At 50.8% G+C, this 13517-nt stretch overlaps 1 protein-coding gene and 3 non-coding genes across 4 annotated transcripts; all 4 read left to right on the top strand.

Annotated features, from left to right (window-relative positions):
• Nucleotides 1–2781: 2781 nt before the first annotated feature.
• NCL (nucleolin) lies at nucleotides 2782–11087 on the top strand. The gene is made up of 15 exons (XM_054166859.1): nucleotides 2782–3021; nucleotides 3702–3806; nucleotides 4397–4691; nucleotides 5004–5159; nucleotides 5558–5746; nucleotides 5964–6047; nucleotides 6327–6462; nucleotides 6827–6963; nucleotides 7913–8039; nucleotides 8275–8408; nucleotides 8749–8884; nucleotides 8991–9142; nucleotides 9635–9761; nucleotides 10186–10403; nucleotides 10607–11087. The coding sequence occupies exons 1-15, from the start codon at nucleotides 3004–3006 to the stop codon at nucleotides 10684–10686; spliced, it is 2094 nt and encodes a 697-aa protein (XP_054022834.1). The 5' UTR covers nucleotides 2782–3003; the 3' UTR covers nucleotides 10687–11087.
• On the top strand, nucleotides 6156–6225 carry LOC128897767 (small nucleolar RNA SNORD82). The gene has a single exon (XR_008462584.1). It is a non-coding gene; the product is annotated as a small nucleolar RNA SNORD82 (small nucleolar RNA).
• On the top strand, nucleotides 9274–9350 carry LOC128897768 (small nucleolar RNA SNORD20). The gene has a single exon (XR_008462585.1). It is a non-coding gene; the product is annotated as a small nucleolar RNA SNORD20 (small nucleolar RNA).
• LOC128897764 (small nucleolar RNA SNORA75) lies at nucleotides 9940–10077 on the top strand. The gene has a single exon (XR_008462581.1). It is a non-coding gene; the product is annotated as a small nucleolar RNA SNORA75 (small nucleolar RNA).
• Nucleotides 11088–13517: the final 2430 nt, after the last annotated feature.

Genomic DNA, 13517 nt, shown 5'->3' with positions numbered 1-13517 from the left:
GGACCTGCACAGCAACCCCAGGCTCAAGCTTGGGGCACAGTGGCTGGAAAGCTGCCCAGCAGAATGTTGGCTGACAGATGACTGAACATGAGCCAGAGTGTGCCCAGGTGGCCAAGAAGGCCAACACCATCCTGGCCTGTAGAGCAATAGTGTGGCCAGCAGGACTAGGGAAGAGACTGTGCCCCTGTAGTTCTGTATTTGGCACTGCTGAGGCTGCACCTTGAATGCTGTGCTCAGTTTTGGCTCCCTCACTACAAAAAGGACACTGAGTTGCTGGAGTGTGTCCAGAGAAGGGCAGTGAAGCTGGTGAAGGGTCTGGAGAACAAGTCTTAGGAGGAACAGGTGAGGGAACTGGGACTGTTTAGTCTAGAGGAGAAGAGGCGCAGGGGAGACCTTCTTGCTCCCTACAACTACCTGAGAGGAGGTTGTAGTGAGGTGGCTTCTCCCTAGAATCAAGTGATAGAACAAGAGGAAATGGCCTCAAATTGCACCATGGGAGGTTTAGGTTGGATATCAGGAAAAAATTACGGTCAAGCCTTGGAACAGGCTGCTCAGGGAGGTGGTGGAAGAGTTAAAAATGTGCAGATGTGGCATTTCAGGACATGTTTTAATGGCCATGGTGGTGTTAGGTTGATGTTTGGACTTGATAATCTTAGAGGTCTTTTCCAACCAAAATGATTTTGTGATTCTGTGATCTCTGGCCCTTTACTGGCACAGCAGTGGCTGACAAGTTCAGGCCCTATCTGGATCTGTGCAGTGATGCATGGATTAACCCAGCACAGTGGGCAGCATCAGCTCTCGCTCCTCTGCACACAGGTGCTGTGCTCCTTCCTCCCAGTGCTGGCTCTCGCTGCAGCTTAGGAGGTGCCAGCATCAAGCGCAAACCACCGGTGCTGAGCACACTGCTGGGAGAAGAGACAGAGCACAGGCCATATGGAGATGTCCCCTGTCGGGGCTGGGAACCAAGACTGGCCTGCTGCCAACCCAAACTCTTGCAGATCCCACTGCTGGCACTGTGTTATTAGAGACACACGGTGTCCTGGCTGACAAAGCTGCCCCTGGCTGAAGCAACAGTTGTCCCTTTCCCATGGCAAATCAGCCCTCTTATAGCATGGAGAGGAACCAAGGCCAGGCCCAGCGCTGGCAGCAGAGCTGTAAGAGTAAGGGCAGTACAGAATTTTGTTGCACCACATATAGGCATGGTAAAAAGGATGTCTTCAGACAGTTTAAAATTCCTATCAGGCCTCTACTTCCTCCATCTCTATCACACCATATCCCCATGGGCCACTCTGTTTGTGTTGCTGCTTCCCCAGGGCACTTGAGGTTGGCTCCTGCAGCACCCCAGTGGGACATGAGTGAGACGTAGCTGTCAAACCTGTATAGACTGGCTGCCCTATACAAGGATTTTCCCCAGATAGCATCCTTGTCTACTTGCTGGGCTGATGGTGGCAATCTCTCTGCAGGCTGCTTACACCCAGAGAGGCTGGCTGATCCTGTCACCTCTTCAGGAGTGAGTGCCCTCAGATACAGCTCTGCCTGCCTGTAAACTGCCTCTCCTCACCCAGCAGCAGAGAAAGAGGTACTAGGGCATCCTAGGCATACTGCCTGTCTGTCCTTTGGTTTCAGATGGCACTGAGCAAAGCCACCAGGGCCCTGCAGCACAGCATTCATTGAAAGCTTGGGTTTGTGTCTTTTTATTTAGGGATGCTTCGGATCTTGTGCTCCCCAAGTTAGGGGCTTCTCTCAAGCAGACCTTGGAAGGGAAAACTGGTGTAGTCATGTATGTGAGGCAGGTGCCCCCAGAAGCTGGCTGGCTGCCCAGTTTGAAGTGGGAAGGCACATAAGGTAGTAAGGAAGCCCCCCACAATAGAGGCCACTCAGGTCCTTGGGGAATACCGTGTGACACAAGACAGCACTCAGCCCTGCCACCAGACCAGCAATTGGGGTGCTGTACTCTCCCCTAGGGGTATTCCTACCCTGACTGAGTAGAACTCCATAGGGACAAAGCCAGTGTCTTATTTCCGTGAACGAAGTGCAAACCACTCATCAGGCAAGCACAGGTTTACCTCTTCCCCAACGTTATCGGCTTTTCTCCCTGCTAAGAGCCAGTGAACGATGGCAGCAGCAGGGTGCTCCTGTGCCAGATGCAAATCCCAGCAGCTCCACAGCCACCAGCTCCTGGAGATGCTTCTTCAAGCTGTCCAAAGGAGGTTCAGTGCTTCCTGAAGGTACGGGAAGGAATGCCGGGGGAAAGTGGATGGGTAGAGAGGGCTGCCAGAGGCGTCCCTCTGCTAAAGCCAAAGAACAAGGCAGAGGTGTACTCAGGCGGAGTTCCACCTCCACAGCCCAGATGCCGCAGGGCCATCTCGGAAAGCCGACCCCGGAGCCGCGTGCAGCAGCTGCCCGGCTCGCTCCTGACCCCGGGACCTCTGTATCCTCCTCCCAGCCCCGGGACCCCATACCCCCCCGCCCGGCTCCACCACATGGCCCGCGATCGCCACGTGCTCTCCCGCGACCCCGGCCACGCCCACCCTCCGCTAGGCCCCGCCGCCCAATCAGGGCGCAGGCGCCGAGTCGCCGTTCTCTCGTTGGCTAAGGCAGATCCTTCCCTGGCGGGCAGTGCGTCCCCCCCGCGCTCGCCCCCAACCTCACAGAGTGACTCTTGTCGGCGAGTGTAACGCGCCTTCTCGTTGGCTGATAGCAAAGGGCCAGAGATTGGCGGAGGGGCTCGAGGGGCGGGGACAGCGATTGGCTCGGCGGCGCAGCGTGCGCGGCGATTGGCTGAAGCGGGGGCGGAGAGGGCGTGGCGTGGCAGAGGGCTAGGCAAGCCAGCGGAAGGGGCCTGTGCTCCCTCTTTCGTTTCAGTCCCCGGTCCGGGTCGGTAGCACGTTGCCGCCGCTCCCGCCGATCACCTGGGGCCCTTTCAGTTCCTCGCCGCCACCCTCGTCGGACGTGCCCACCCCTCTCCTGTGATAGCTGGGCCGCCGCCCCTCCGCCGCCATCATGGTGAAGATCGTCAAGGTGAGGACGCCAGGCGGGAAGCAAGCGGCTGCCGCTGTGGCGGGGTGGGCTATAGCGAGGGACCAGGGGGGAAGTGGGGAAGGAAACTGGCACGCCTTCCGGCCGCCGACTCCTCGGGCCGCGCGACAGTTTTTAGGCCTCTCTCTCACCGTGAAGATGGCGGCGAGGGGAGGGGCCGCGCGGTCGGTGGGAGCCGTTTCAGGCCTTCCCCCGTCCCGTCCTCCCCGCGCGGACCGGGGCTCGATGGCGGGAGGAGGGAGAGAGTGGGGGCGCGTATGTGTGTCAGTTGAGGGGGGTTGGGGATGTGCGGCGGGGGGGCACGTCGGCGCGCGCCGCGTGCGAGCGCGCGCAGCCCGGGAGGGGGCGGAGCTACGTCGCCGCGCGGCCGCGTGGTGCGCTGGGGAGGCCGAACACGTGGGAGAGCGGGGAGCCCACCGGTAGCTCCCTGCCGTGCAGCGGGGCAGCCCCGCCGCTCTTTCCGGACACGGCACCCCGGGCTGGCGCTGCGGCAGGCCTGTGCCGGCCTGTTGGGCGCCGCGCGGGCAGGCGGGGTGGCCACGTGGTTGGGACAATTGTCCCAGTGGGAGCGCTCGAGTGTGGGTGCCTTGCGGTGTGAATGTGCGGCTTGCTGCCGGTCCGCATAAGTGAAACCGCTCCGAACAGCTCGCTTTCTCTTTCAGACTCCCAAAAATCAGATGAAACAGAAAAAAGTGGCTCCTCCCCCAAAAATGGTCGAGGAAAGTGAGGAAGAGTCCTCCGAGCTGGATGAGAGCAGCGGAGAAGAGGTGATCAGACTAGAAATAAAAGTCAAAGCGATGCACGTGCTATGAGAAGTGTCAGAAGGGGGGGGGGGGTCGGTGTGCATAGAATGTGACAGAATCGGCATTAATAGATAGCATCTGTCAAGTTAACTGTGACTGAAGAATCAAGTGGATTTCATGAGAGAAAAACTGTGGTGAAAACTAGCTTAGCTAAGTAAGCTTGTGCTCCCAAGATTTGGAAGAACTCCTGGGGTCTTAAACCTGTTTCTGAGTACCAGTGAAAAAGTGGATGGTTAATTATTCTAGTAGAGTGATTTACCACACAAATAAAATGCAGTACTAAACGTTTTAAGCTATTCATACTACTAGACGGGTTTGCTTCAGGACCCAGGAATTCAGGCATGCTTTAATGCTCTATAAGTAGTCCATTAAAAGCATTTAAAAAGCTGTGTCTGAACTTCACTAATTGAAGAGAATAGGCAATTAAGGTCATTCAACAGACACTACATCTGTTGGAAGGACATACTTTAGATTGCATTTGTATATTTGCCTGATGTTTGGAGTAATAGTAGTTTGAAAGGCCAACGTGAGTCTTACACTAATGTGTGTTTCAGGTGATCCCTCAGAAGAAACAAAAAGTAGCAGTTACACCAGCCAAGAAGGCAGCTACCCCTGCAAAGAAGGCCATCACTCCTGCAAAGAAGGCAGTTACACCGGCCAAGAAGGCTGTGGCTACCCCAGCTAAAAAAGCTGTTGTTGCTCCATCACCTAAAAAGGCTGCTGTCCTAACTAAAGGAGCAAAAAATGGAAAGAATGCCAAGAAGGAAGAGAGTGAGGAGGAGGATGAAGATGATGATGATGATGATGAAGAAGATGAGGATGATGATGAGAATGATGAAGATGATTCTGGTAAGTTACATTTGAAGCTTGTCCATTCTTGCATAACTTTGTGAGAGCTGCTCCAGTTGTGGCCCTGAATTTCAGTACCTTTGGAACTGAAAGTTTAGTGTGACAATGTAATAATTCTGGGAAGGGGATTCAGGGATGAAAGAGCGGGCATCAGTGGAGTCTGGGGAGATCTTGGGCTGCAGCTGCTTTACAGCAGCATCCAAAGCACCTTCTGGTTGCCCGATCATTCTTTCCCAAACACTGAAGTACCTACCAGTGAACTTTGAAGGCCAAGCAGTGTTGGTGAATACTTTTGCTGTACTGTTGGTGCAGATGTGGAAGAGGAACCACCAATGCCTCTGAAGCCTGTAGCCAAAAAGCCTGCAGCAGTACCAGCCAAAAAGCCTGCAGTTGTGATAGCAAAGCAAGAATCTGAAGAGGAGGAGGAGGATGATGATGAGGAGGATGATGATGAGGAAGAAGATGATGGTATGTAAGATTTAGGACAACTGTGTGTGACTCTTTAACATCTGCCTATTTATTTACTGATTTTAAGCTAATAAGTGCTTCTTAGGGAGCTGGCAGGGGGATAACTCAGTGGGAGTGATGCAGAGTATGTGTGTGCCTCCATTTAGTGCCCAGCTGATTTTAGCTGGCTGCTATAGTCCACGAGATGTTTCCCTGTTGCTAGTAAAACTAATTTGTGCTTTTGGGGAATGGGTATAGTTTTTTAATGCATAAAACTTGAGGTAGAGGCAGCTTCTATAAAACTCCTTTCCTGAGAATACACAAACTTAAGGCATGAAAAACACTTAATAAGTATTTCTTAGTCTCAGAAGGGGCTTAACCCTGAGCATGTCTGAAGTCTTGCACTCAACTTGTTTCAGAGTCTGAAGATGAAGCCATGGACACAGCCCCTATTCCAGTGAAGAAAACCACTCCAGCAAAGGCAGCACCATTGAAAGCCAAGGCAGACTCTGAAGATGATGATAATGAAGAGGATGATGAGGATGAAGATGAGGATGAAGAGGAGGAGGAGGATGAAGAGGATGCCGAGGAGGAAAGCGAGGATGAAAGTGAGTTAATGTTTTTGAGACTGTTACTCATAACAGGAAGGATACCTGAGTAAAATTTTTGTCCAGCCATGGTCTTTTTGGGCTGAGGAACAGTTGTCCTAGTGATAGGAGAAGGTTTTGTGTGCCACTGGTGTAAAGATTAATGCTCCTGTATTGACCCAGTGTAGGAAAAGTAGTTTTGTACTTTTATTTCAGTGTTGTTTATTCTCTATCACAGAACCTGTCAAGGAAGCACCTGGAAAGAGGAAGAAAGAAATGGCCAATAAAAGTGCACCAGAGGCCAAGAAAAAGAAAGTGGAGGGTAGGTCATGTGGGCTCATCAAACTGTGCTAATGTGATGGACACTTCCTGGACTGGTGGGTGGCACACAACTGTGGGAAGGGGCAGGATGCTCTGTGGGAATTTTTGCAGCACAGATGATGATGATAAGGGACTTAATGCTGAAGTGTGATGTCACTTTTGAGCAGAAACTGATGTGCTAAACCTGTACGGAGTCTGCATTCCTGTTCTTAAAAAACCCCAAAACCCAAGCACCCTGGCTTAAAACCCCCCCAAACATTTTATATATTTCAATTGGCAGGACCTACTTCAGCTTTCTCTGTCTTCATTGGAAATCTGGCCAACACCAAGGAGTTTGATGAACTGAAGGCTGGCATCAGAGATTTCTTTGGAAAGAAGAATATTGAAGTTTTGGATGTCAGAATTGGCACTTCCAAGTGAGTTCATCGGTGGTTTTGCTACTTACTATTTTGACCTGGCAGTAATTTTGTTTGGAGAGGTGCAACTGTACTGCTGCTGATTCCCTTGGAGATGCTGGGATGGTTGTTGGTAGTGTGTGGAAGCTGGAAGAGGCACAGTACTGAAAATGTTGCATAGCCTGGCTTGTAGCTTCTTCAGACAGCATCTTCTTAAAGGGAGAGCTGCCACTTAAGCACAGAGCTGTTTGGTTATCTAGGCCAGTTAAGCATTTATTAGCAGTATAACTTGACTAGTGGGGCTATCTCTAGTTCTGGGTTTGTGTTTGTGACCTCTGATGCTAGAAATGAATGAGCTTAAATAATAAGGTTACTCTTCTTTCAGGCGATTTGGCTACGTAGACTTTTCATCTGCTGAAGATCTGGACAAAGCTCTCCAGCTGAATGGGAAGAAACTAATGGGTTTGGAAATCAAACTGGAAAAAGCAAAGAGCAAAGAAACACTAAAAGAAAATAAGAAAGGTATGTCCCATAACTCTGAAAACCACACCAAAGAAATGCTGTCATAATCAGGCCTTGGAGCAGGATTATTGCAGGCTTACTGCTGGTTGCTGTTCTGCTCTTTTAAGGCAGAGTCCTGGTTTGAGCTCTGTGTGGTGGTTTGAAAGGAAAGGCTCTGCTTTCCCTCCCCGCACTGAGAAAGAAACGGCGGCTAAAACTCAGTCAGAGAAATGAGAGTGTATTTTACAAGGAAACAGATTATATGTAACACAACAAATACAGGTATTTTACAATATATACAGGAATATACAGCAAATGAACTCAACCAGAAACCAGACCCCCAGCAGGGGGCTTCCCCCTGTGCCCCCTTCACCCCCCTACCTCCCTTCTCCCCCAAAGAGGTAGAAAAGAGGACAAGGATGGTTAGCAGGGGAGGAAAAAAACAGAGGCCTGGTACAGGAGAGTTAGTTAGTTAGTTCTTATCTCTTGGCAAGAAGCCCAGAAGCAGTCCAGCTGAAAGGGACAGCGAAGAAAGGAAGACTGAGAGAAAGGCCCAGCCGCGCTGGGACTAACAATCTCACCTCCCACCTTACTTGGCCAATGAAATTCGTTTAGAATACCAAAATATTTCATAGACATTTAGCCAGTGTGCCCCTTCCTTAAAGGCACAGCCTCAAACGGGCACATACAGTTTCTCAAGTGCTAGCATACAGATGTGCAAGTTTAGACTGCAATACCTGGAAATAGGATGAAATGATGTATCCTTGAGAAGCTGAGGAGTAGAGATGGCTCTTCCTGATCCTTTTGAACCTGTTTCCTGAATCTGATGCCCTTAAATACAACGGCAGCCTAATTAACTGCCATAATGGTTTCATTTTGGGGTTTATTTTCTGGTGGGTTCTCAGTGTACTGGCAGCATTAGAGAAGGAATTTTTAGCAGGTAATGTGAAAGGAACTTCTCTCTTTGCAGAGAGAGATGCTAGAACACTGTTTGTGAAGAACCTGCCCTACCGCATCACTGAAGATGAAATGAGAGAAGTGTTCGAGAACGCAGTAGAAATCCGAATGGTCATGAACAAGGAGGGGAGCAGCAAAGGGTATGTTGCTGAGGGGATGGTTCCTCAAACTCTTGGCACATTTTGATAAGTTCATGTCTCCTTTAAGGAGGAAGGAACTTGAGGAACCTGCTGTATTAGGTGTACTAAAAGCCTGTTAATTTTGTCAGTGTTTTTCTTCCTCATACTTCCCCCACCCCCAGCCCAAGTTCTTGAATTTATTTGTCCCTGGGAGAAGAAGCATTTTCTCATGTGGGTTGTTTTTTTTGTGCTGTAGAATGGCCTATATTGAATTTAAATCGGAAGCTGATGCAAACAAAGCTCTGGCAGAGAAGCAGGGTACAGAGGTTGATGGTCGTGCCATGGTCATTGACTACACTGGGGAGAAGAGCCATCAAGAACATCAGAAAGGTACTTAACCCCATCAGTAACGTGTGCAACTAGCATTTAGCATTTCAATTGGCTTGTTACAGAAGTTTGCTAGGAGTAGAGCAACTTAAGGTATGGCAGGAAAACTGATATGCTGAATTGACCTTTTGCCTAAGTTGTCCTCTGCATCTGAAGCATTTCATGTTTCTGACAAGGGGGGACAAAACTAGTGACCAAAACATTGTTGTTGCACTTGGCTTTGTGGCTCACCTAGAAGTGAGGAGGAGGCAACAACTCCTTTCACCTTATAGGAGGGTCTTGTGACTAGAAGAGAGCTTTCCTTCTCCAAACCTTCACTTACATTGCTGACTTCTCTCCATAGGAGGTGGAGACAAGGAATCAAAGACCTTAATTGTCAACAACCTCTCATACGCTGCTTCAGAAGAGACTCTCCAGGAAGTGTTTACGAAGGCTTCTTCCATCAAGGTGCCACAGACCAACCAGGGCAGGTCTAAAGGGTATGTTTTGCCTTTCTCCTGACTCTTGAGATGCCACTGCCCAAATGACTTTGCTCCATGGATCCCTTGTGCCTCCAGGCTGACTGAAATCTTCCTCTCTGCATAGGTATGCATTCGTAGAATTTCCCACAGTTGAGGATGCCAAAGCAGCATTGAACTCCTATAACAACACAGAGGTTGAAGGCAGAGTAATCAGACTGGAATTCAGCTCACCAGCATGGCAGAAAGGGAACATGAACGCGAGAGGAGGGTTTAATCGTAAGTGCTCCATGTTTGATCATTTGATCCCAGGACAGCTGTGGCAGGAGTGTACTGTTATACAAACTTAGGGCTGCTTAAAAGCCAAGCATGCCTGTGGTGTGAAAGACACTCATCATAAGTGAGTGTGCTGGAGATGATGACTGATTATCTGAGATGCTGATGAAACCATTGTCGAAATCCTCTAGATAGTCAAGTGCTGATCCAGCAGTGTCTGTCCAGTTAGTGTCCCTGTGGAAGTGCCTTTTTAAGTAAAAAAGGCATTGTTTTGACAGTACCAGGTTGGCTGGTGGAACTAGTTTGATGTCAGGCTCTAACTGCAGTTCTTGAGAAGTTTTCAAGGACGTGTTGGGGTGCCTGAGCTGTTGCTTGAAAACGAACCCCTTAGCCTTGTCAGCTGTTGTAGGAGCTGGTAGTGCAAGCTGGCTGTGATGTCAAACTGATGATTGCCTTGCTCAGGTATAAAGATCTCTGAATGTATTCTTTCCACAGAACAAAGCAAAACATTGTTTGTCAGAGGCCTTTCTGAGGACACCACAGAAGAGACGCTAAGAGAATCATTTGAAGGCTCAATAAGCGCTAGAATAGTCACAGACAGAGACACTGGATCATCTAAAGGGTATGTTACACACCACCTGGGATGAGTTCAGTTGCTCCAGAAAGCCTCCTTTTAACTGATCTATGCAGTGCAGGGTGGTTCTCATGCTCATGGGGGTGATCCTTAGAAGGGTAGTCAATGGTCTGGAACCAGAGAAGCTTTACACCTTCAGAGCTGCTGGTAGAGGGCAGTGCATGGTCACTTCTCAATGAGCTCCTTCCTGCCAACAGTCTGTGGCAGCCTATGGATTCGCACGAGAAGGATATTAACTGTTCAGTAGTGGCAAGCTCACGATGGGGCTCCATCCCCTGTGAGAAAGCACTGCTGTTCTACACTTAACGCTGTCCTGGTCCCTGTGTGGTTGCAGAAGGGATTGCTATGAAGTACCTGTAGATGGTGCTACAGCTTAAGGAGTTTAATGGTCTTTTCTCTACCTGTTTCTTAGGTTTGGGTTTGTGGACTTCAGCTCTGCAGAAGATGCCAAAGCTGCTAAAGCAGCTATGGAGGATGGAGAGATAGATGGAAACAAAGTGATCCTTGATTTTGCCAAGCCAAAGAGTGACTTCCAGCGTGGCGGTGGATTTGGTGGTCGTGGCGGCAGAGGAGGCGGCCGAGGAGGAAGAGGTGGATTTGGTGGGAGAGGCGGTGGCAGAGGATTTGGAGGTAAGAAAAGACAAGTGCTGCTTTTCCAAGGGGTTGTGCTCAAAAACTAACCCAAACCCATTCTCGGGACTGTGGTGCGGTGTCACCACAGAGCCCTTGGTGTGCATTTCTTTTCTGTTCCGTGCCAGAATGGGTTTGGAAGAGCAGTGGTATCTGTGCAGGGATACATCCTGTAACTCTGCTTCTAATCATTTTCATTCTAGGCAGAGGAGGTGGCTTCCGAGGAGGCAGAGGAGGAGGTGGAGATCACAAGCCGCAAGGGAAGAAGATAAAGTTTGAATAAACTTCCCTTTTCCTTTCCCCTTCTGCTCTCTGAGACTATCTGAAAGGACTCCTGGGGTTTTTATTCTCCTTTGATCTTGGCGGAGCCTTTGGAGGACATTCCAAGAAGCGAAGCAGTGCTGTGAGCCACTTGGAAGGTGCAGTTTTCATTTCAAGGAAGAGAGCGCAGGCCCTCTTGGCTGCTTGCCTGCCCACGTGAACTTTTTAAGAACCGAGCGGTAGCTGTGGGAATTTGCCCCTTGTCTGTGAGTTGTCTTGAATTTATAATGTTTTACCCATGTACAAAAATATTTTTTTTTCCTATAAACTTCTGTAGCATTTTTTTGCTGTAAAAACGCAGAATGTTTTATCATTTGTGCTTCAGCACCCTGTCTTGGACAGATTAAAGGACCTAAACTGGTTCGTGTTACTTCTGCGCCGCTAAATGAAGCAGGGCCAGGAAGAGAGGCCCTGCAGCTCAGGCTCACTCTCATACAGGCGTTGCCTCTTAGGCTTCATTCCAAATGGTCTCCTCTTGACTTGTCCCTAAGCATGAAGTTGAACACATTTATACACGTGGTTGGGTTTAGGGTTAGCTGTTTGCTACTGTGACCAAAAACCTGTGACCAGATGTTCCTCAGGTGTGGTAAGGGTGAGTTACCCCTACTAGGTACTGGGATGGTCCTGACTCAGCCCTTAGTGACAGTTGGCCTCTTTATGCAGCCAGGCACTTGGCTGATGACCTGCAGTGGCATCTGTAACACAAGACTGCACTTGAGTGACTGCAGCATGTGGGTGTGAAAGGAGGAACCATAGAGGCAGCTGCTCTTGGGTTTAAACTGGGCAAGTATTGGCTGCAGGGCTGTGTGGCTGTCCTGGGTATTTGTACGTGCAGGCAGAAGTGCCAGCTGTCTGTGTCCTGGAAGGTCCTCTTCCAGCTGCTTCCAGAACGCAGCGTTAAGTCTTGGCTTTGCCTGGGGCTGCAGCCAGGCCCAGCCTCCTTGCATATATTAGCAACACTTAACTTTCCTTCATTGCCATGCAATGACCCAGCAGCCTCCCTTGGGTATGGGTTCCTAAGGTACTGTATGGAGATTTCTCTACAGCTCGAATGCTTTATATTAAGAGGGGGAGGAGCAGTTGATTTTGACTCGAGTGTGGTACTGCTGGCGGTTACCGGAGTGGAGGTGTGTGGTTTCCGCCATCCCGTGAGCAAGGACTGGGTGTCCCACACGTGTTGGGCATCAGCCATTTTGGAGCAGGCGTCCGAGCCCCGGCAGCAAATGGTCGGAGGGCGCTGGCGGTGTCGGCCGCCAGGGGGCAGCAGCCGCCCGCGTCCGGGCGGTGCCGTGGGGCCCGCGGCGTCCTGGGGCTTTGATCCCCTCGGCCCTGGCCTGGCGGGACCCCACCTGCCGTGCTGGGCCCAGCTCCGGGGATCTGGTGCGGGAGAGACGAGGACCTGCTGGGGCAGGGCCTGAGGTGGCACAAAAAGGAGCAGAAGACTGGAACCCCTCTGAAGAGCCGTGAGTGGGGGTGGTTCAGCCTGGCTCCGGGGAGGCCTTTCAGTACTGGAAGGGGGCTGGGGACAGACTTTGTCAGGGTCTGCTGTGGCAGGACAAGGGGTGTGTCTTGGGCTAAAAGGGGAGATTCAGACTTTTTTTACAGTGAGGGTGGTGACATGCTGGCACTGGTTACCCAGAGAGGTGGGAGAAGCCCCATCGCTGGAAGTGTGCCAGGTCAGGTTGGGAGTGGGCTCTAAACAGCCTGAGGGATTGAAGCTGCCCCTGCCCGCTGCCTGTGTGATGGAGGCTGAACAAGGACTTGGGGGCTAAAGCATGCTGTGCATGCCTGTTTCCCTCAGCCTCCCAGTTGACCTCCACCCTGCCCCATGTGGCCCAGCCACACTTTTACACCAGAACATGAGCCCTGGTCCCACTTGCATCCCTGAATCCCTGGCTGGAGTGTTTGTACCCTGTGGAGGAGTCCCGTGGCAGGAGGAGCTCTGGGTTACATGGGCAAGACTATCTGCAAGTGCATCTGCCTTTTGTCCCCAGCCTGTGCAATTCTTATTGCCACAGGGAAATTGGCTGTGGTGGCAGAGGGTCCACCCTGGCAAGTCCGGCATGCCCTGGTCCCATTTGCTACAGAAATTAAGTCCCCAGTGCCAAAACTCCCAACATGAGACCCATGGGCTCATCTTTGTCTCTCCTTTTCACCCCAGCCAGGTTCTAACCTGAGACAGGTTTGTCCCTACAGATGTGGCTTGCCCTGCTCAGGAGTCAGTGCTGGCCCATAGCATGTTTACCTCACTGCACTACAGCTAGGGGATGTGCAGCCTGATGGTGATCTTCAGCATGAGGAGAAAGTGGTCAACAAAATAGGCATTTCCACACCTGCCAAAGCATCTTTTCCCACAAAGAGTGAGGTGAGCACCCCCTTGCAGGGCACCAGGACAGTCTGAAGTTCAGCTGGGTTTGAAGTGCAGCTGGAGGAGTGTGTGAAAAGAATCTGCTGGGCCTCGTTGAACACCATGCCAGGCTCTGCAAGGAAGCAGTGCCAAGCTGGAACAGGGCAGCCACAGCCCCCAAACGTCAGGTCCAAGCAGCACCTGAGCCACTGTAGCCCATTCCTGGGGTTTTGTTCCAAACCAGCCACGTCTTGGCTACTAGAAACCCACCACCAACGACACGAGGTGAGGTCTTGTTTGGTTTTTTTCCTCTTTTCTTTAAACCTTTATTTAGAAACTAGAATATTCACCAGATCTACAAAGTTTCTCTGTACAGGTCCCACCAGGTGAAGAGCAACACTGACAGACTTTTGCACGCAGCCCTGGCTCTCCGTAAGGATTGCTAC

This window comes from Dryobates pubescens, chromosome 13 (assembly GCF_014839835.1).
Source record: "Dryobates pubescens isolate bDryPub1 chromosome 13, bDryPub1.pri, whole genome shotgun sequence".
Taxonomy (NCBI): domain Eukaryota; kingdom Metazoa; phylum Chordata; class Aves; order Piciformes; family Picidae; genus Dryobates; species Dryobates pubescens.
Note: the sequence above shows the minus strand (reverse complement) of the source record. Positions and strands in the feature narration are given on the sequence as shown.

Coding starts and splice junctions, on each gene's coding strand:
- NCL (XM_054166859.1), top strand. Junction 9,143..9,634: donor CGCGAGAGGAGGGTTTAATC/GTAAGTGCTCCA, acceptor TTCTTTCCACAG/AACAAAGCAAAACATTGTTT. Junction 10,404..10,606: donor CGGTGGCAGAGGATTTGGAG/GTAAGAAAAGAC, acceptor TTTTCATTCTAG/GCAGAGGAGGTGGCTTCCGA.